The sequence below is a fragment of the Lytechinus pictus genome, chromosome 7, assembly GCF_037042905.1.
Source record: "Lytechinus pictus isolate F3 Inbred chromosome 7, Lp3.0, whole genome shotgun sequence".
NCBI classification, from domain to species: Eukaryota; Metazoa; Echinodermata; class Echinoidea; order Temnopleuroida; family Toxopneustidae; genus Lytechinus; species Lytechinus pictus.
Window position 1 is genome coordinate 6704496 of NC_087251.1, and position 23166 is coordinate 6727661.

General features: G+C 35.2%; 2 protein-coding genes across 3 annotated transcripts in view; one reads left to right on the top strand and one right to left on the bottom strand.

The window, feature by feature from the left end:
- Positions 1 to 66: 66 nt before the first annotated feature.
- On the bottom strand, positions 67 to 8108 carry LOC129265094 (dynein regulatory complex subunit 5-like). The gene is made up of 5 exons (XM_054903079.2): positions 7768 to 8108; positions 5233 to 5561; positions 3713 to 4570; positions 2993 to 3156; positions 67 to 2202 (listed from the first exon to the last, which is right to left on the bottom strand). The coding sequence occupies exons 2-5, from the start codon at positions 5522 to 5524 to the stop codon at positions 2005 to 2007; spliced, it is 1512 nt and encodes a 503-aa protein (XP_054759054.2). The 5' UTR covers positions 5525 to 5561; positions 7768 to 8108; the 3' UTR covers positions 67 to 2004.
- The window catches only part of LOC129265075 (RNA polymerase II-associated protein 1-like), a 29660-nt gene continuing 14318 nt past the window's right edge, over positions 7825 to 23166 (top strand). Inside the window, exons 1-13 of one of the 2 annotated variants that reach the window (XM_054903058.2) lie at positions 7825 to 7917; positions 14121 to 14350; positions 15138 to 15232; positions 15580 to 15661; positions 17039 to 17079; positions 17467 to 17559; positions 17774 to 17927; positions 19105 to 19335; positions 19617 to 19732; positions 20814 to 20949; positions 21203 to 21405; positions 21891 to 21992; positions 22637 to 22804. In XM_054903058.2, the coding sequence (XP_054759033.2) occupies positions 14152 to 14350; positions 15138 to 15232; positions 15580 to 15661; positions 17039 to 17079; positions 17467 to 17559; positions 17774 to 17927; positions 19105 to 19335; positions 19617 to 19732; positions 20814 to 20949; positions 21203 to 21405; positions 21891 to 21992; positions 22637 to 22804 (1620 nt within the window). In that variant the 5' untranslated portion in view covers positions 7825 to 7917; positions 14121 to 14151. The remainder of the gene's footprint in view (positions 7918 to 14120; positions 14351 to 15137; positions 15233 to 15579; positions 15662 to 17038; positions 17080 to 17466; positions 17560 to 17773; positions 17928 to 19104; positions 19336 to 19616; positions 19733 to 20813; positions 20950 to 21202; positions 21406 to 21890; positions 21993 to 22636; positions 22805 to 23166) is intronic. The other variant, XM_064101790.1, reaches the window with a different exon arrangement.

Here is a 23166-nt window from a genome sequence, read left to right on the forward strand (position 1 = left end):
ATAAGCCTTAAATGTATAAATAAATGTAAAAACACATCCAAACAGAAGGTCACATACAAAAATATATACATGTCTTTAAGTTTCATATCTTTATTTAAAAAGAAATAGAATCAGATATCTATTTACAATTCACATATACGCAAAAGAGTATGTGTAGGCACCTTGGCAAAGTCAATGCCATGTCTTTCCTTTTTATTTTCACAGCTACTGTATAAGACTATACAAACATTTGCTAGAAAATGCGGCAAAGACTTTTAAGGTTCCTCAAAAAAGATGGTAAAATACATCAGATACCTCACCAGATACTGAGTTTTGATAAGCTATGACTGAAATCATTTTTTAATGAGGGCTTGACTTTAAACATTTGTATTGGGGGCATGCTCTCTGAATTTTTTCCCAAAATAGTACACAAATCCTTGACCCCACTCACTTTTTTTTGGAGAGAGATAGAGAGACAGAGAAGGGGAGTCATTACACTGATGGTCTAGGGACTTGTAACGCACACATTCATATTAACAATTGTAACTTTTCGTACATGTGTTGTCATGGACTGAAAATTACACTTACATGAACAATTCAATTAATAATTATAATAGTTAATTTATATAGCGCATAATACATAATGTTTCCAAGCACTTTACATTATTATTACTTGGTCATCAGATCCTGGCATGCCTGCACACAATGTATGCACTTTCGCTGGGGAGCATTCCAACAAGAGTTCCGAGATTTATTTGCTAAGCATACTACATAGGTTTCCAAATCATACCAGGCACTCATTTATCACCTGGGTGGAGAGTGGCAAAGTGTGGATTGATGCCTTGCCAGAAGACCCTAGGCCACAGTGGGATTTGAACACATGGCCCTCTTGATTACAAGGCTAGAGTCAGAACCACTGCACCATGACTCTTCCAAAATTAACACTTTATATTACAGGGCCCAATTGATTCACTTTAAATATAAATAATACCACATGAGTATTACTTTAAATCTCAATTAAACTTCTCAATCTCATCAAATGAACAAGAATCTTCTGTTATCAGTCCATGAATTTTTTCAAAGTTAATTTCTTTTTCTTTTTTTATTTAAATAAGAATTTTACTTGGAATATTGTAACATAATGAAATAATGGGTATGATAAAACTAAAGTACTTGTAATGGTTTTGCTTTTATCTTATATATCTACCATATCATGATGTAACAAGAATTTTTTTTACCTATTTATACCTCTTTTCCTCTTGAAAATAAATTTGTCATCCATTTTGACCTTTTTGTGATTGAGCTTTCAAAAAAAAAAGTTTAATAGAAATAATCCTTATTTGCTAACTGACAAGACTTAGTCACTAGTCAATACCACAGTTAGCACTATTTCACTACTCTTTTCCTTCTTGAATGTGGAATGAAATTTAAAAACAAAACAGTAAAGGACTTGGAATAAAAGTCAATCAAAGATCGAAGAACCAGGAAAAATTCACCTTTTGCCTCCTAGACACAGATCAACCCAGTACTAAAAGACTGGACAAAAAAATATTTCACAGGATCTTGTCTGGAGAACACTAGTATATATTTTCTATGAGGATACATTTACACATTTATCATTAGCATAGTAGCATGGCTTTGTATTCCACTTCTATAAAAACAGAGACTGTCATGGGGGTTGTTAATAGCATTAACAGAGCTTTATAACAAATTGAATGTGGAGTAGTCTATCTAGGTACTTCATTGTAATTCATTACACTATTTCACTGTGCCAAAATGTAATTTCAATTATATAAATTTTGAAAAACGTTTTTGAAAAAAGTTCACAATCTTATTTCTTACAACTCAGGACATATTTGGTGACAGAAGATACCTTTTTATGAAGCAGAAAAGGATAATTAGTTTACAAAACAAAAATATTAACTTTAATAATGAAACCTTAGTATGTTATTAATACATTGGGATCTAATCTTACAACGGGAAAATAATTTTGATAAGGTGTGCAATCAATGCTCTACAATGAATTCATCTATCTACAGAAGCTTTATCTTGTTTCTCCTTTTCTTTGATCTTAAGTTGTTGCATGCGGAATGTCTCTTGGTTCTTCTTGAGTATCTGATTAATACAGTATTCACTCTCCTGACCAACTTCAGTCAATCTAAGATCAAGGTCTCTCACTATAGCATTCTCCTCCATTCCTTCCTGAACTTGCTTTCCTCCATCCTAAAATAGGAATGTAACAAGAAGATAGAAGTTTTTAATGAATTAAAATGAATAATGATGAAATAATGACAAAGAAATTCAAGTACCAATATCTAATATACATTGGAATAGAACACTCATTGTAATTGTAATCTTCAGCAAGAGATTTATCAAAATGATTGTTTTGCTCAGTATATTCTACACTAGGAGTTAGCATATCAATTGGCAACAATTTATTTTTCTTGACTTGACTTTTCCTTTTAGAGCGCACAAAGGAAAAATTCGGCATTGATATGCGTTTTGTAAGCTCAGTGGTATTATAATCATTATTATACATGTCCTTCATCCAAAACATAACGGCCAATATTCACAAAGGTGGTTTTCAAAACCATCGGTTGAACCCATGGTTTATGCAGATTTTCTGTACAAAGTGTACTTATTTACTACATATATTAAAAAAAATGTCCAATGCTGATGCGCTCTTTTGTCACAGTGCGCCATATTGACGCCTTTGTGAATTTGGGCCAAGTTTTGATATTCGGTATGCTAAACTTTGTCCACAACATGCTTTCTAACAATCTGATAAAAATGGAAATCAATAGCATTTTCACACATGTCGAGAAGGGGATTTTTTTTTTCAATATAAAACTTTAAGGCATATATTGCATATACATTGTGGCAAACCCAAATCTATTTAAAATAAATGTAGTAAAACAATATATCTTGATGTATTGGTTATCTAGACATTTCTCAACTGATCAAAAAGTTAGACCTTGAAATAAAAAAAAATGGATATAGCACAAAGACTAACCTGACCAAGTCTATTACAGGATACATTGATATTGACAAGAGTATCATTATTGATGAGAACTTGAGCCAATGAAGCAGCTGTTGGTTCACTCAATTCATTACTACCAATGTTGATAGTTTCAAGAGTGGTATTCTTCATCACAGCTCTGCAGATTGCTTGTCCACCTATCATACAAAATTATGATACAACAATTATTACATTTACAGGTGATTAAAATCTTGATTTACACTTTGTATGGATCTGTAAATCAGTTTTAATATATCAAGGTAACAGACTTGCATGTCTTAATTTGATGTTAATATTTACTAGTTCATAGTAGTGCTGCACAACATTGCTTAAATACTTAATCTTTTAAACAAGTGCAGTATTCGATATCAGGCTTTACCATTATTTGATATGTTACCTTAAAAATATATTGAAGATATCACTGATTTTGAGGCGTGAATTTTAGGGGAATTAAGGCTGGGAAATATTGAAACAAATGCCGTGGGAGCATAATGGGAGAGTGTTATATTGTGCAGCATTACTCATCAATTTCACCTTGTCATTCCCAAGACATTGGTTTCAAATGAAAATCAATGCTTATCTTATTTTAAATTGTTCTACTACTCTCGAAACTTAAATTTTCTTCTCTTGTCATTCCATTTCATTTTTACATAAATCCAATATAAGCTTGTTTCCCTGAACCAAAAACGGATTAAGACAGTATTATGGTCATACCTTCATCTCCCATCCTGTTTAGCCTTAGGTCCAGCTCCTTCAATGTTTCATTCTTTCCAAGAGCATGCCCAATAGCACCTGCCCCTGAAGACCTTATCCGATTGTTTGATAGATCCAGCTTGGTCAATTTGCAGTGTCCATTCAAGAATTTACCTATGGCCCTGGCTCCATGATCACTGATGATATTGTGTGAGAGGTCAAGCTCTTGTAATGATGGATGGTCTAGGATGTGGGCAATGAGAACCCTAGCTTTGTCATCATCTACCTTGCTTCTATGGAGCTGGAACTTCTTGAGCTGACTGCATTTCTTGATGCACTTGGAGAGGAGCATGCAATCCCTTGCAGTAAACTGGAAGAGATTCCACTCAAAGTTCATCCCACAATCCCTTACTCCGTACGTCACACTAAACTCTTCAAGGTGAGGAAGCTTTGCAAGAGTGGTAGAAAACTCAAAGTGATCCATGACAGGTCCATCAAGACCAGCATCACTTCCAGTCTCAGAGATGTCATCCATGATCTTAGTTGGTTCTTCTTTGACCGGAGGCAGCAGCTGCTTGATATGGAGTCTCTTCACATAAGGAGCGCAGAGAGGCAATGTATTATCTACTAATGCCATGTCAGATGTCTCTGGCACAAAGTGTTCAATGATGTTCTCCAAGTGTGTTTCAAAGAACATGCGTTTCCAGCTGTCACCATACTTTGATACATCACAGACTTCCTTACCAGCTTTGCATCTTCTCTGCCAATAGCCTTCATCTGATACAAGATGAGCTACTACTTTGAGTGGAAGATCCACAGAAATCTTTTCAAGGACTTTGGATTTGTACTTGGGGAGTAGTTCATCCAGCTTCGGGTGTTCTGTGAGAGCACAATGTAAAAAAAAAAGAAGTGTAAATCACAAACAAACATCAAAGCATAAGAGTGGTTCCATATTACATTTAAAAAGACATCATAACCGAAGCTAACTTCAACACTGGGGTACTGAAATTTGCCTTTCATTATAGGAATTTGTAGAATGGTCAGTGAAAAGTTCCAAAATAAAGAACAGAAAGTTAAATACATGTATGGGGTATGTACAAAACAAACAATTGAAAGCAATACTACTATACGATATTACTACTCAAGATGGATCAGGTGGGATAGTGGGTACATGCTTCTCCCTTTTGCCTCAAATTGGCATTGTGCCTTCCTTTTTCATGAGAATTGTCAGCCATTTTTAATGTGATGACCTACACTGTACATGTATACTTATTATTTTTAATTGTCAGCGTTTTCAGGGAGCAACTGCATAAACACCTTTTTTCTTTGCTTGACATATATTTTAATTCAACTCGATAATGTCCTCTTTTGAAGTGAGAACTCCTTGCTTGTCAGAAAATTCTAACTAATTCTGTGCTCCCTCAATAATTCAACCCTGGATCCAGCCCAGCTATACTGCTACAATGAATACTAAAATTTGTTTTACATACAAGGTGCTTGAGAGCAAAAGTAAGCGATGCAATGTTGACTTGCGTAAGTACCTGCAAAATTAGTAACAATATGTGTTACACAAAGCTCTGTCAGGAGAGGTACAGTGGCCAGTGACCAATCAGGATCCTCTGCAATAATGCGTCTCATATTACGATTGTCAGCTGCCGGATTAGTCTTAGCACTAGTAATGGGTGATGGTATAGACCGCTTTGCACTCCTCCCTCCCCTCTTTGCACTATTAGCATTGTTATTGACATTGCTTGTAGCATTATTATTTGCATTTGCATCTCCTTTCCCCCCTGCTGAGGACGGCTGATCTGAGAGAGGTGGTTCTGTTGTCATTATGACAATGTTGTTGTTGTCGTCATATAAAAACAATCTGAAATGAAGAAATAAAAAAAGAAAACAAAGGATTAAAAATTATAGCCTGGGCTTGTTTTATCTGAAGTCCTCTTTTAAAGACCTAGACTTGACCCAAATAGTGAAATTTCCTAATCATATTCCAATCAAAAGCTGAAAAGCTACTGAACACAGCAATGAAAGATCTATCCTTACCAGCTGCTTATTTAGGTTAAGAAAAACCCCATATACTGGGCTTCAAAAAATAAGCTTCTTTGTGTCTTTCACTGGCGGGAAATTTCATAAAATATGTACGTCCGACCCCCGAGACCTTAATTAAATTGTCTGTCTCTGATTTCTTGATCTTTTGACAGTCTGTAAAGTTCTCAAAGGACCATAACTTGGTCAGCTTATGAAGTGAAGTAAGACTTGAGAAAAATGGGGGTGGGATGTACAAAAAGGTTGATCATTTTATGGAATTGCCCTGGCCTAAAACACGTGACATCATGTGATAGTAGCGATGTGATTCCATAAGTTTGTAATAGAAAAAAAAAGGAGTGATTTTCCCACTTAACAGATTACGCATTCTATTTTCTACACTTCCATCAGCCACCCTTATCATTTACAGCATGGTACCCCAAGTCTGACAGTGCCCCTTGTTTATGTTTGTCTGTCCATATGCATATCTGCGTAAATTACATAGTCAAAGTCAAAGACACACAACGTCCACAAAGTTTAGATCTATACCTGCAAAACATAATCAGATATTCATTAAAAATAGGTCAAAATTGTGAAATAATATTGAATCTTAGCTATTTCATGTTATTATTGTTATTTTTTTAAACAAGTGCACACCTAGACCAAAAGCTTCGGTCTCTGTTATGTTGGTTGTTCCGCTGAACTCCGTTGGCTCCACTCACCAAATACAGAGACTGAAGTTCTAGCGCGATCTGTACAGGGGACTCAATGGTCATATGTTTATGTATTAAGTTCGGATAAAACAGGGAAGTGAAGTTGCGCGACAGCCGAAGTAAGTCACTGTTTTTTCCCCTTTTAAGTTTATTTTTCCCCATGTTGGTGCATTTCAGGCCAAAATGGAATAATAATCTTTATTTTGGTACAGTTCTTTTTGTATATTTTTATGAAATAAAGACAAAAATCGATGTGCCCCGTCGGGGGGATTTTGCATTGTTAATCATCTAATGGTGGCTGCACGATAGCGAGCGGTCTGTGTACAAGGAGAAATTTAAACAAAATAATGTTAAAAAACGCCTCGAAACAGACGGCTGCCAGCTGTCTAGTGCACACCTAGTTAATGCTTAAATAATTTTTATCTAACATTTATTTGAATGCAGGATAAAATTAAAAGAGCACTAGTGCATGCTGTGGCAGGGCCAGGGGATTGAACTCCAGACTTTCCTGCGCCAGGTGCCTTAGACCACGGCATCTCATGGCCTCATGCAACCTCCCCCCCCCCCCCCAAGTGAAAATGGGTGCGCAGATAGCCTAGGCTAGTATATATGCCATGGCCGGAGCCGGCCCAGAGGAACCTTTTTTTTTCAATCTGAAAATGAAAAGGAGAGACACTTTGGAGGAAAGAAGATTAGAATAAACATTATAAAGGTAGTTTGGGGGGTCGGGTGTCCGGACACTTTATATTTTTGAAGCCTTCTTTTTTTTCTTTGGATTACACTAAAAATACGAATTCAATCGTTGTAATCATCTTCTATTTTGTTCTCTATTAATATTTCCTAACATTTTGTACTAAAAATTGATGAAACTTCGCTTGTAAATTTTTCCAAATGACTTTCTAAAATTGATCGTCCGGACACACAACAACTGGGTATACAATATCAACTTCAATTTTTGTAGAATTTTAAAGAAATCGATGTTTAATCTTCAGTTCAAGTTTTAGTTAGGTGCGTAGACCCCCCCCCCCCCCCCTTCGGCTTTTTCAGTTTCATAGTCATACCACCACCAGCCCGAGGTGGACAGAGCGCACAACGACACTCAAGCCCCCCAGCGCAGCGGCGGCGGAGTTTTTGATTGTGTGGAGGTTCATCCAGTACCGTATCCGCATTTCGTCCGAAGCAGACAAATACTACGGTCCACTTTTATGTTCTTTTTCTTCCTGCTCACACAATATTATGACTGGAGATGAACACACATCGCTCTTAAATAATAATGAAATCTAGTTGATAATAAGAATGGACGTCTCATATTTTAACAATATTTCTGTTACTTACCTGCCAAAAAATTACGTTGTTGATACAGGTTGCTGTGACAACTAATTGGAAATGCGCATGCGCAAGATGAAAATTTGAATATTCATATGGCCGATCTAAAACGAAAGAAAATCCACTCTGACTCTGCCGCCGGTCATTTTGAAAAAGCAAGTAAGATTTACCTTTACATGGATTCTTAACATTCAATTTGGTTTGTGGTGGGCCGTGGTGCTTAATTTAAGCCAAGTTTAAAATAATAAGTTTCGAAGTTTGTTTGAACTTGTTTTATCCGTGCAGTAAACTAAGAAGTTTGGTCATTCATTTTCTTGCATTGTCCCACACCTTTCTATCCATGTACCGTAAGGGCACTAGTATTCAACCCGTTTGGAGAGTTTCCTCAAATATATAGAAATATAGAATTTACCTGAATTTCAGACCCGTTTTATTTCCAAGAGCAAATGCTGGTTATTCTTTTTCCGTTATTTTTTTCTTCAACCAGTTGACTATGTGCGCGGGCGATCGAATTATACGGCGACGGTTTTTGGTACTAATATTCAACCCGTCGGTACTAGTATTCAACCTAGCGATGAAAGATGGCCCTGTCTCTCAATCTGCCCTTGTCCCATCCGACTATGGACTAGACCATTTGAGATGAGACCAAACAGGGAATTAATCAAAGCCAGAGACTTACATAGATCTAGATCTAATTTAGCAATCTAAACCCTTTTGAGATTTGCTATCAATCCTCACTAGGTTGAATACTAGTACCATTCAGTGCAAAAGGCCATCGCCGCATAATTCGATCCTCCGCGCGCACAGTCGACAGCTTGACAAAGAAAATATCGACAACAGATTACCCTGGAAATAACAAAGGTATGAAATTAAGATAAATTCCCTATTTCTAAATATTTTGGGGAATATGTCAAAATCTTCGAATTATGCCGGGTTGAATACTAGTACCCATACGGTACTGTATGTAAATACATGTACGCACAGCTTTCGTAGCGCGCCGTAGTTAGCGGCCGAAGTTAGCTAGCGTAGCCGTAGGCTAGCTGGCGCGGCCGGCCGGCATAGCCATAGGCCGTAGGTAGGGTAGGCAACGCCCGGCACCAGGGGCCCGTTTCTCAACAACATAAGTCTAACTTCTTGACTAAATCGGAGATAGTGAGCTACTTGTCCGCTAACCGTTTCACGAAGCCCTCTTTACCAAGATCGGGTACAACAACCTCACTAAATATTTATGACACCTCCGAACCTGTCATAACTTCTTTCTTAATGACGTAGTGGCATCACGTGGGTAGACTATGACATGCAAAATTGCCTCGAAATTTGAAAATTGTAATCTTACGTAATCATTCATAGAAGTTGAAATTACATTGCAAAACAGGTGTGATAGATCATTCAATAGTAATTGTTATGCACAGAAACTATCAAAACTGTTGGTAAAACGCAACAAAACCACTCATTTTAAAATAGTAAAGTAATTGAATCGATAAAGATTCTACCACGGCAGGTCATCCATAACTGGACTCGTATTCGTCGTTTTCAAACACTTATCAACATTTTTGATAAATTCTATCTCTAATTTATGCAAAGAATTTGTCAAATCGTGTGTTTCGGTATGTAAAAAAATTTAAAAAAATTAATTTAAACTATATTTTGATGATGTTTGGAACCATAAATAAACGTATAATTATCATTATTTTACAAACATAACAATTGTGGTTTACTTTCGTAAACTATCAAAATTTACTATCCCGGGGATACCCATCTCATTGTCCCCATGTGATTTTTTAGTCATGAAATGATATATTCATAATTTGATTTTCTCAGCAATTAGATGCTCAAGTCTTCATGGTTTAAGTATGCATGGTTCATATTTTGCCTCTGCTATTATTTTTATTAGATGTATTTCCAAATTAATCACAATAATTGCAGTTTTATCACATTTTTGCTTTTCAAAAATTATGCTATTTTGTGACTAAGGCTACGTCTCGTCTGCTCTTTTTAACGATAATATCGATATCAAGGTATGCTAAGTTAGGAAGCCTTTCGAGAAACAGGTTTAGTAAGATTGGAATTAACTCCGTGGTTGGTGGATAAAGATAAGACTAACTTGTCCATGTGTTGAGAAACGGGCCCCAGGGGCCCGTTTCTCAACACATGGACAAGTTACTAGTTAGTCATATCTTTATCCACCAACCACCTGACCACGGAGTTAGTTCCAATCTTACTATATAAACCTGTTTCTCGAAAGGCTTCCTAACTAGAGAAGTAGAATACCTTCTTGATATCGATACTATCGGTAAAAAGAGCAGACGAGACGTAGCCTTAGCTTAGTTTTTAGTCGCAAAATAGCATAATTTTCAAAAAGAAAAATTATGAAAAAATTGCAAATATTATGATGAATTGGGAAATAAATATGTTCAAAATAATAGCACAGGTGAATTATGCATCATGCATACTTAGACCATGAAGACTGGAGCATACAATTGCAGAGAAAATCAAATTATGAATAATTCATTTCATGACTAAAATTAAAAAATCACTTGTGGACGTTGAGATGGGTACCCCCTGGAGACCCAATTTTAATAGTTTGCGAAAGTAAACCATAACGGTTTTCTTTGTAAAATGATGATAATTATACGGACTTTTACGATTCCAAAACGTCATCAAAATATAGTTTAACGAAACATTTTTAATCATTGATACTGAAAGATACGATATTGGACAAATTATATGCATAAATTAGAGATAGAATTCATCCAACTGTTAATAGGGTCTGAAAACAACAAATACGAGTTCAGTTATGGATGGCCTGACGTGGTAGAATCTTTATCGATTAAATCATTTTACTATTTCTAAATGAATGGTTTTGTGGCGTTTACCAACAGTTTTTATAGTTTCTTTGTATTACCATTAAGCCCGAGTCGAATCGATTTTAAAATTGGTGTTCGATCGATGTCATCGAGCGCCGGTGCAGATTTTGCAAAATCGGTGCATCGAAAAAATAAAAAATAAAATACGTCGGCCGGCCGATTCATTTGGTTCACACAATCAATCATCAAAAATCAAAATAACAGTAATGTCCAACTTGACTACTACTTACTTGATTTATATTGCCCTCAAAATGAAACCCATTGTGTAATTATGATGCCTATTCACCATTAATTTGAAGTTTATTTCGATCATAGTTCGAGTCTTACTCGTCTGCTCGTGCCGAGATAATTTATGCACGATGAATTCATGAATGAAAGTCATCGCCATCGATCGTGCATGCGCAGTACTGTGCTTTAATCAAACCAGAAAATGGCTGGAAAATTGGCGCGATCAACGTAAAATAAATCTTGCTTTCATGAACAATATTAATATCATGACCTTAGAACACGATTTAATCGTAATAATTAACAATAATTCGCATATGATAATCATTAATATGAATTTAGAGCTTGATGTGAAACGTTTGTATTTCGTATCAATTTTCAATTCACGGACGTCACATGACTATCGACTTGAGTGAGTGCACTTGTCTAAAAAAATAATTATCACGTCAGGATTGATTCTCGAACATTGTCAACATGCAGAAACTCTTTTCAAGATCGTAATATCACCATATAATAACATTTTACATGACAAAACAGAGAAAATTGTGTTTGATATTTTTACCCATCAATTTGAAGCTAGTTTGTGCCCAACTTTGGGCTCTGATTTCATGAATGGAAAATATGTCATACGTCATCGAACGCGCATGCGCATTGTGCTTCTTTTCTCGGAGCTCGGAGACGTCGTCCAGAGATGGAATAAAAATAAAGATACTGCCAGTATAATACTATTAATTCTTCCATATGAACATAACATACTTTGCTGACATTGTCATTATTTTTAGTATGGCCATAAAATCTTATTAAATCGTAATTATTTAACATCCAAAGACCAACAATAATTTATATGAATTTAGAGCTCGATCCGAGACATTCGTATTTATTTCGATCGCATGCTATTGTGTCTGACTCTAAAATAAATGGATTATCAGGATTAATTCTCGAACATTGTCATAACTCATATTCCACAATATTTCCTCACAATCGTTATATCAGCATTGAATACCAATTCAAATGACCATCCACAGAAAATTACGTATTTATTACCATCAATTTATTTGGAGCTCATTTTGGATCTCAGGCAAGTTACAGCGCTCTCCGCTGGTCGCACTTGTTTGCTGGCGCTGGCAAGCACGCCTGTCGTTTCGGGAGAGTGAGTGTATGGGGCCGGGCTTGGGACGGGGCTGGTGTGTGCGAGTCTGGACTGCGAGTGCTAGTTGACCGAAAATCATTCGGATCGACTCTGCGTGATTCATGTCTTTAATATTGTTTCATTTTAAACTTATATGTTGTCATCTGCAAATATCATTGTTAGAGATATTTTGGGAAGAATTCTGCATTGGTACCCGGCCTTTTTTGTGTTTTGTGATGATGGAAAATACAAACGAAATTTGCTCCATCATCTGCTTGTGCAACGCTCACCCGGCCAGCGCATACCGTCTGTGCATGCGGTGCGTGCATAGCGCATCGGCGCGACGGCCGGAGCAAACAAAAAATGACTCGGTTAGCGGACAAGTAGCTCACTATCTCCGATTTAGTCAAGAAGTTAGACTTATGACGGTGTTGAGAAACGGGCCCCTGATTAGTGCTGTAGATATTTGTCCAAAAAGTCAATAGGTGAATTTGGGAAAGAGTTCCATATCATATGCGCCCCCCCCCCCCCACCAAAAATAAAAGATTGTTGAGACTCCCGGTCCGTTCACTTCAGATTTTTCTATGATTTTTTCTAGTCTTGATCTGACTTGGTTGAGGACTCCATGAAAAGGCATGATGATGTTTTTTTTTTTTAATCCTTTGATCGAGTTTGACAACAAATATACTTCTTCATCATTGGAGTCATGAATCCCCTCCCATATATGTATAAGAGACACATGTAAACAAAGATGGATTTCCCTAGGAAATCCATCTCTTTTATTAAAAGTCACGTAAATGGTTGTGATTTTATTAATCTCTACACCTTCCTACGCATTAGGCGTAGGAAGGTTTGAAAAATTGTCAATTAAAATGTTAAAAAATAAAGGTTTCTTACCAGACCGATGTCGTGTAGATCCCTCGATCCAAATGTACACAAAGCAAATACTTTTAGGGTCAACCCTTGATCCGCTTAATACGTATGACGTACATGTGGTTAGCGATGCCGTTTTGAAGAACAATTTATAGATAAAAATTATTATTTCACAAATACTAAAATTTAATACGTGATTATAAATAATTAGTATATTAGTATATACTACTAATTATTTATAATCACGTATTAAATTTTAGTATTACTTGCGGAAATAGACGCAATACTATTTGAAGTTATTTACGATAATTGTCCTCTTCTCTATGACATCGTAGTGATTCCGGAAGCATTCTCTTCAAGGGTGCATTACTTGCAGAAATAGACGCAATACTATTTGAAGCTATTTACGGTAATTGTTCTCTTCTCTACGACATCTACGTAGCGATTCCGGAAGCATTTGTGAACTCTTCAAGGGCGCATTACTTGCGGAAATAGACGCAATACTATTTGAAGTTTTTTAAGAGAAGAGGACAATTATCGTAAATTGCGTCTATTTTTCATTTTCATCCAATATTTGGGCACTTTACCCTAGGGATTTAACAGAGTAGAAAAATAATGCCGGTCTTGTACATTGCCCGGCCATGAACTCACAACCCTGTATACTGTATGTGCATTACGTGAATTGTGAACTGATATATCTCCAATCATGGATTATGCCAATGTCAACCAAGAAAAACAGTATTCATTTTGACTCATTAGAAATTTATAAATGTATTTACAATCTGCAGTTTGCAATCTAGTATAGTATTGCACTATATCTTTGTCTTTATCCAATAAAATGATTGGCCAGCATGATTATGTTCTATAATGAAGACGATCATAGTTATCTTATTTGTCTGCTTTAGGAACCTTGTCAGAATCCAGACTGCGTCTTTCCCGCAAAATTCCTGCTAGCAGCTTTTCATTTCAAAATTTATATCATCACAGTCACCATGGACAAAACAAAAGGCATTGAAGACTGCAGGAAAGCTGCATAATTGATAGCGGGATAGATGCGGCCTTATCACCTGTATTTCACAATTGTTGTGGCCCTTGATGAAAAATAATAGAGTTTAGATGTTGTTTGTAGTTGGTCGTTTTCACACCCAAATGATGTCCTAGATCTAAGTCTACATCCCCTTTATATACAAATATTATTTGATGATAAGAAAATACTATTCAGTATAAGATGCTTTACAGATCAACAATTCTCTTATTTGTTCATCAAGAAAACAAATTGAACAAGAGATATCTTCAAAGATGAGTCATAGGCCAAGCGCAGGAGAAACTGAGGAAGATCTTCTACGCCTTCAAGCCCAATTTGTTAAAGAGAAAACAAAGCCATCAGTGACCATCAAGAAAGCAGATAAGCGCAAGGCACCGGGTTCTGGATCAAACACTGGTTCCTCTGCATCTACTGTTGGATCAACTGTCAAAAAAGATGTTGTCACTTTACCAGGTATGACTAAACCTGAAACCAATTGTGTCCAGCAAGTCCACAGTAAAATAACAATTGTTCACCCTAGTCATGTTCCTTGAAAGAAATTACTGGTACATAAAATAGCCCTGTCAACTGTCCATATTTTATTTGCGTAATCCTATTTTTTTATCTTTTTTTTTTTTATTTGAGCTTGGGTGATATGATGATTGATGATCTCAAAATATTGTATTAAAATTTATAAGATATCACCTCTTACAAATTACAATATAGTGAAAAAATAATTTGTTTGAGACGTGAAAGCAAGGTCAAATAACAGTTCAGCAGCCCATTAATTATTAAGACTTCTCTAATCTAACTCACATATCATCACCAGAGTGTATTAAAAGTGAAGCATCATAAAATCAAATGTCATGTATTACCAACTCCCCCTAACATTCCAGTGAATTTTAAATCTATACTTTTTAAAATTTTGCCTTTGACTGATATTTAAAAAAAAGTGATAATTGTTGCAATATCATGCAATACATGCAGCTCTATTATTTCTCTAAGCATTCATTTTTGTTGTTTATTCATTTGTTTTGTGTAATTAATTGTTTATGTATTTATCTTTTCTTATTTCATATTTATTCATATTTATTTCCAGTTTTCTGCCTTGATTTAATCTTATGCCCTATTCACTATTGTAGATTTTTTTTTTTCTTTTTTTCAGGTATGCCAGGTATAACTTTTAAGTTGCAATTCTAATTTTTATTGCAAACATTCTCTCACCTTAGCCATAATTCTTATTATTATTGTTATTCCCAAGGGTTACCAACAAACCTCCTTGAAGCAGAGCAAGCACTATCTTCACGTCCACAGAAGAGGTCAAAGTTCAAAACCAGACAGGACCCATCTTCACATGTGAGCGAGAATTAAAAACATTTAACTGTCTTCAAAATTGATGCATTGCAATTACATCAGTACATATTCTAATTCAAGAAACTATTTTTTCAGTTTCTGTTTAGAAACTTTCTCATGTAAATACTTTAAATATGAAATGTATTTCTTTTTTCATTCTGTGAAATAAATTTTTATTGAACTGCCAAATTATAGATATACATCATGATTTAGATCATAAACTTATCACATTGAGTTCCATTAAGTATTAAGTTTCTCTTATGTTTTTGTTCTTTTTGACAAATTTTGATTTATGTTATACACTCTAGATTGATAATATTCTGTGCAATTTGTAATAATTATTATTGCAGGCTGCAGCCCAAAGCCACCTACCTGGACAGAGAGTGACATTTGACCTTGATAATGATGATGATCCAGAAGCTGCAATGGACAGTTAGTAGTTTTTTTTATATGAATTTGTGTTTATAGAATTTTGATAATGAGAAGAGGAGAGGCATTGTGAAAGATGGAGATTTAAGGTCAGTCTGAATGATAGTCTCATTCAGCCATGGTTAGACAAATCACTCTTCTTAATGTTTAAAAAAAAAAAAAAAAAAAACCATGAATTGTGCATTATGCCTTGAGTTGAAAACAGTCAACTACATTTGAAGAATGTCAAAACAAATATAAAAAAGGGAATAAAAGTATTTTGTGCACTTCTGTGCCAAAGGTATGCGGTTATACATCAAGATGCCAAAATTCCACTTGCCTAACCAACACTAAACCCTCCCCATACATCTGAATGGTGTACACTTTGCTGAGGCTCAGGGTTTGAAAATTATTTTTCATATACAGAAACATTTGCATTTGATAAGTTTATTTGTAAGGAATACATCTGTTCCCATTTTTGTCTCGCCCACCAGAGGTGAAGGCGAGACTTAGGGATCCAAATGTCGTCTGTCGTCCGTCGTCTGTCCGTCACAAACCTAATGACACATAACTCCACAACCGTAAGTCGCTTTTCAACCAAACTTGGATGGTAGATGGACTTGGGGGACCTGCATGTTATGCTTCAGTCGGAGGTCACATGGTAAGGTCAAAGGTCATTTTCAGGTCAACGTTAAAGTTTACATGCAAGACTCTCTTATGACACCTAACTCCGCAACCGTAAGTCACTTTTCAACCAAACTTGGATGGTAGATGGACTTTGGGGACCTGCATGTGATGCTGCAGTCGGAGGTCACATGGTTAGGTCAAAGGTCATTTTCAGGTCAATGTTAAAGTTTACATGCAAGACTCTTATGACACCTAACTCCGCAACCGTAAGTCACTTTTCAACAAAACTTGGATGGTAGATGTACTTAGGCGACCTGCATGTTTTGCTGCAGTGGGAGGTCACATGGTAAGGTCAAAGGTCATTTTCAGGTCAACGTTAAAGTTTAGGTGCAAGGCTCTTATGACAGTGTTATTCTATCCCAGTCATTTCACAATGAAGTTTTGATACAATTCTGTTGTGTGCCCTCGCATATCATGATATTTCTGGTTATTTTCATAAGTGGGCGAGACACAAAATCGCTTTTGCCTTGTTGTTAAAGAAATAAAAAGTGTCAGAATTTATTCTCTACTCCTGGAGTGTTCATTTGGATTTTACTTCAAACATGGGTGACAATTGTATAAAATTACATTGGTTTGTCATGTGTAGAAAAAAAGGGGAAAAAATTATGGCCTTTGGTTATTCATAAATTATATTTAGAAAGTAAGTATTCTGTGAACTTTAATGTCAGTGCTAATCATTATTCTATCCCTATTGTGTTTTATGGGTTTATCTAGGGCATGATACTCACATAACAGCAGTATTATCCAAGATACGGGTAAGTTATCTAAAGCATTTTAATCTGTGTGTGCTATTTTCTTTGTTGAATAGAGGTGATAAGAACATTCTATATAAAGTTGGAAATTTCTATAGATTAAACTTGTACTGTTTAGTCTACACACACAAAAACATCTTTATGATTAATATTTACTCTTGCATTGATTCCTTATTTTGTAACAGAAAATTTATACTATGTGAGTGATAATGGTATTACTACAATTAACTAGATTTGAACTTCGCTTTGTAACCTATTAATCATTTAATTTAAAAACAAATCATGAAGAAAATTAGAACAGGATTTCTAATTCAAATCAAGTGCTGTAAAATCATCACTAATTATATAGCATTGATTTATGATGGTGTCACTATATTTGATCTTACTCAGGAACAAGATATTAGAGAAAAACCAGTATTTCTTCCTCAGCCAACAAACAAAGCCTTTCCAACAGCTCTTCATAGATCACAAGCACCAATACAGGTAAATCAATTTACTACCAATTTAAATCTGATCTATCCCTCTTATGCTCTTAGAAACTGATTCATTTATTTTCTATTGCTTTGTATTGGTAGGATGAAAATTTGATGTTTAAACTTGTATATTATCACTTTCCTTCCAAATCCTGTCATTCCTGGAGTAAATGGAGCAGATTTAGGGTTTAAATGAGGTTTCAATGTGATTTTTTTTTCTTCAGGCAAGTGGACTAAAGACGGGTAAGAAGCGAAGTCTCTTTGCACAACAATTTGATTCTACACCTCCTGTAGACTTTGGTGTTACATTAGGACCACCTCCTAAAGCTGTGACTCATCAACTACAAAGAGATGTACATGATGCAATGGAAATAGATGGTAAGTATGCCTTTGAAAGTGTTATTTGTCAAACTCATTCAGACAAACTCTGAAAACAAGTTCAAAATTATTTCTTGATATTACTAACATATTAAAGGGATGGTCCGGGCTGAAAGTATTTAAAGCTTAATAAATAGAGTAGAATTCACTGAGCAAAATGCTGAAAATTTCATTGAAATTGGATAACAAATAACAAAGTTATTGAATTTTAAAGTTTAGCAATATTTTCTGAAAACAGTCATCATGAATATTCATTAGGTGGGCCGATGATGTCACATCTCCACTTGTTCTTTTGTATTTTATTATATGAAATTAGGTTTATTCAAATTTTTTCCTCCAAAAAATAGAAAAATTTGATTGACAACTGATTTAGTGCATTAGATATTTAGTGCTGCAACTTATTTCATTATAAGGGAAACATATTAATCACACAAGTATGGAATAATAAACAAATTATGATTGTATGTAATAACATAAGAAAACAGAAAGTGGAGATGTGACATCATCAGCCCACCTAATGAATATTCATGACGACTGTTCTCGCAAAATATTGCTAAACTTTAAACTTCAATAACTTTATTACTTGTTATCCGATTTTGATGAAATTTTCGGCATTTTGCTCAGTGAAATCTACTCTATGTATTAAGATATAAATATTTTAAGCCCGGACCATCCCTTTAAGATACTGATGCATCTACAGTTCAAACCATGTGTGAATCAGTCTTCTAATTTGGCACTTAATTTCATTTTCCTTACAGCAAAAAAAACCCAACAACTATAACTACATATACCAGAAGATGGCATTCATATCAGCTGATAAAATTGAATTGTAAAGAAACCCTGAAAGTGATTAATATTAGCTGTGTACTTAGCTACTTCATTGAGTACTGGTGGGTGTTCCATAAAGCTGTTCGTAAGTTAAGAGCGTCTTTAAAAACGACTGGTAAACCTTTCTTATGAGCTAAATAATCACCAATGAACATTTAATGGTGAATATCATTTACCAAAAGAAAGGATCACCAGTTGTTCTTAAAGTCGCTCTTAACTTACGAACAGCTTTATGAAACGGCCCCCAGATATTATTCCCATAGACTTGAGTTGGGTTCCCCTGATTCCTGTAGGCAATGGTTTAAAACTAAGTTAACTTTCAAGGTCTGTTTTCATTCATATCCTTCAGAGTCATCACAATCATCGCAATCAATAGGGAAATCATTATCTGGGACAGGACCATTATCATCAGGGTCATATAGTGGAATATTAGAAGGTAGTGGTCTGATGGGTGAGAATGTTCCGCAGGATGTTGCCATGCAAACCACTCAGGATATCCAGAGTGAAAACCAATCCAAGATGGCTGCCATGTCAGAGGAAGAAATTCTACAGGAGCAAGCAAAACTAAAAGCAATGTTAGGTTAGAAAGACAGAAATTATGGTTTATGGAGTCATATTGCATTATTTTGTTAAAAGAGTTCATCATAATTTTTAAAGGAAATTCTGGTGGATTATGTTCATGCCACATTGTTTTAATATCAGTTATTTGTAATATAAAGATCTAATTAATTTTAGAAATTGAAAAAGGCATTTGTGTGTTGAGTTATTGGTATGGTTCTTCAAATATATAATTAATTGTAAAATCTATCAGGTGATGAGTATGGACTGTGAAGATATCTGAATGTATTCCCCTTTCCATAGATCCAAGTCTAGTGGCCTTCTTACAAGCAAGAAAAACTGGAACTGTTCAACATAAAAATGGTAGCCATCACGGTTTTCCACCAGTTAGCAAACCTGTCATGTCTTTATCAACACAGGTAATTTTTACTCTATTATTTTTGTAAATTTGCTCTGTGTGTGGGCAATTGATTTCATATCCTGGAATTCATCCTGCATTAGAAAGCATACAATATCATTAAAGTGATAATTTCACTTTGTTCTGGTTTAAAAAATTATCCTTTTGGTTTCTGAAAATGGGCTAAACATTAGGCTTATAGTGTAAAAATACCATCCTAAAAGTTTGAAAGTATTATATTTACAGGATCAATTTTAAAACCTTGGAGATGTAAACCAAAGTTTGAAAATAATTGGGAGTTGGTTTCAATGACTATGTGTATACAGGGAATCTGTGCACCACAACACATTAATTCTAGATGAACACAGCATGACCTACATACGGTGTGTACAAGGTATATACTGAATGTACAGTGCAGCTAATAGTGTGTGTATAGGAGATACACACAACAGAAGGCAGTCAAAATAGCCAACGGACTTTTTGAATTTGAGAAAACTGGTCATAAGCTGAACCCGTCTACTAAACGGTTCTCAAAATCAGGCTAATAAATTGCTACTTGTATCTAAATTAGAGTTTTTCATCCTATATTGTGGTCTGTTTCAGGGTTTTTGAGGACAAATACAGGCACTCATACGCACGTTTCAACTCAGTTTGAGAATTTTTTTAATCAGCTGCTCACAAAGTTAAACGATCCCTTTAAGTTGCATAAACTGTATCTCTGATATCACATTGGTCTGATGCATTTGTTGCTAAATTTTGAATAAGAAGGTATATAAAGGAAATGACATAGCTGACATGGGGTGGAGTAAAAAGGACAGAGATGGAAATGAAACCGTTACCAGTTACCAGACAGATTAAAGCTATTACTTCATTTTGAATAACAGACTATCGATTGGTATGGATTCAATTTCATTTGTGTGAATGTGATATTGTAGGTTGTTAGAGTGAGTCCATCTTGTTTAATCGATTGCACTGCACCCCCCTAAAAAAGCCCAACTAATTTAAATGACAGTATGTAATGCTATTGCATTAGTTTTGATTTTGCCATTTATATTTTTTTTAATGTGTTGCATGAAATTCTTACTGCATCTTACTGAATATAGCACAGCATCGGAGCAGGTGAAGAGATGGATACAGATATGAAGAAAGGTGATGCAGAAGATTTGTCAGAAAATAAAAATGGCTTTGAGAAAGGATCTGTTGAAATCTCTTCAACTACAGAAGATAGAAATATGAAAGGTGAGTGAAAAATCAATTTAAGTGATATTTTTTTGTATTTCTCATGAATTTACATTATCTCATATTAACTTAATAATTATTTCATGCTTTTAATTTTATTAGGATTAAATGAGAATAAAAAAAAAGAGATTTGCAAGCATTGTTTCATAGTTGTTTCAGATAAATGTGCTGGCTGCCTCTCACGTCTGTTTATCAATCATCTGTCATATCTAATCTCACTTAGAAATAAATCCATCTTATTCATCATATACAGTACCAATAGATGTGAAGAGTGAATGGATGAACATGAAGAAAAGAGAGGATGATAAATTACAATGGATGGATGATTTACCCAAACCATCTGCCAAGTCTAAGACTGGTTCACAAGCTAGATTTGATTTCAATGGTCATTTAGTGGCTAGAGATGCTCCTGTGTTGGTCAGAGAAGGTCTGTTTCACCATGGAGAAGAACAAGAGGTAGATTGGACTTTAATTCTGTCATAAACTTTTCATTATATACAGGTTTTCAATTTGTTGCATTGTGCAGTGCTATTGAGTGACATCTGACCTTGGTCAATTTGCTTTATGTAATTTAGGAAAATAGAAACATGTCTGCTAGCTTTTCATATTTAAATGAAATATATTAATAATCAATCACTATTTCATAGTAGTAGCCTGTGTTGTGTGTCAATAACTTCCCACTGAATGTCTCCTTTACATTTTCTTTATTGTCAGTTTCTGCCATACCCCCCTAAATTAAGTGATATTAAGTTAAATATATGATTTTGTGTGTGTTTTTTGTTAAATTAGGGTCTTTTGTATAAAACTTGTGTTTGAACACCTTGCGAAAATTCATCTGATTTTCAATCAGTTAGCAGTGTGCATCAAGGAACTTTATTTGAATTTTAGGAGTTGAATCAAAATGCAAGTTTCATGCAACTGACCCTTGACTTTCTTTGTAGGTACCTGGTTATACACTAGAGGAGTTATTCACATTGTCTAGAAGTGCAGTCACACAGCAGAGAGTACTAGCATTACAAACACTTGCAAGACTCATCTACAATGTAAGTTTTAACTGAGGATGGATATTGTAGAAAGTAGTCACTTTAAGTTGATTCAGATTGTATTCATTACAAAGCTAAGTATTTCACAAAATGACACAAAATTCATTAGAAGTATGATTACAGGCTGAACCCAGTTTGGTTTTATTACTATTACCGTATGTAAATATGTTCATTTAATCTGATTGTATAAATGAAAAGAAAGAAAAAATATGACTCTTTTTACCTATGAAACCCTGTGATGGTAAAACAAATGAAAGTAAGGGTAAGATTATTATGACTATGGTGACTGTCTCAGTGGTCAGTTAAAAAGCCCTTTGATCTCACAAATATTAAACAGTTGTGTTTGGTTAGTAGAACTGTCATTAGATCAATGGTCATCTTCATATTCATGTTATACAGTGGGGGCATCGTGGTCTAGTGGTTACTACTCTTGTCTCCCAATCATGGGTTCAAATCCCATCTGTGGCATGTTTTCCTTCAGCAAAAAAATTGAGGTGAATGGGTACCTGGCAGGATTAATTCCTTGAATGCACTAAGCGCCTTTTGCAGCTGGAGCTACAGCCGGGGTAATATATAGTGCGCCATTGAATAGGCAACTAGATAATCTGCGCCTCATAAATGCTATTATAAATTTATTATTACAGTATAGAGCAGACTGTCTCAATGGTCAGTTAAGAAGTCCTCTGATCTCTAGACTCCTGAAAGCTGGTGTTCTCTTCCTATTGAGATGGTCCTTAGATGATTCTAATGAAGGCGTTCACTCAGCAGGGATTGAGGCTCTGGCTGCTCTTCTTATACAACCTGGTGATGAGGTTAGTAAACAGGATGAATGATATCACAATTTCTGGTTATGAGGTTGATAATCTAAACAGGATGAATAATATCACAATTTCTGGTTATGAGGTTGATAATCTAAACAGGATGAATGATAAAATGCAATTCCTGGTTTAAGAGGTTATTTTTCCATGCTACATTGACATGAAAACGTATCATGAACAATATTGTACATCACAGGCAGAAGGTTGTAATGGAGTGTATTATGGATTTTTTCAGTCTACAATGAGTTCTGTAGTTTTGTAGTTGAATTTTGTCATTGGATGTGTAGATCAGGTATTTGGTAAATCTTACAAATGATTGCATTAAAACTAGAACAAACATTCTGATGTTCCTCATT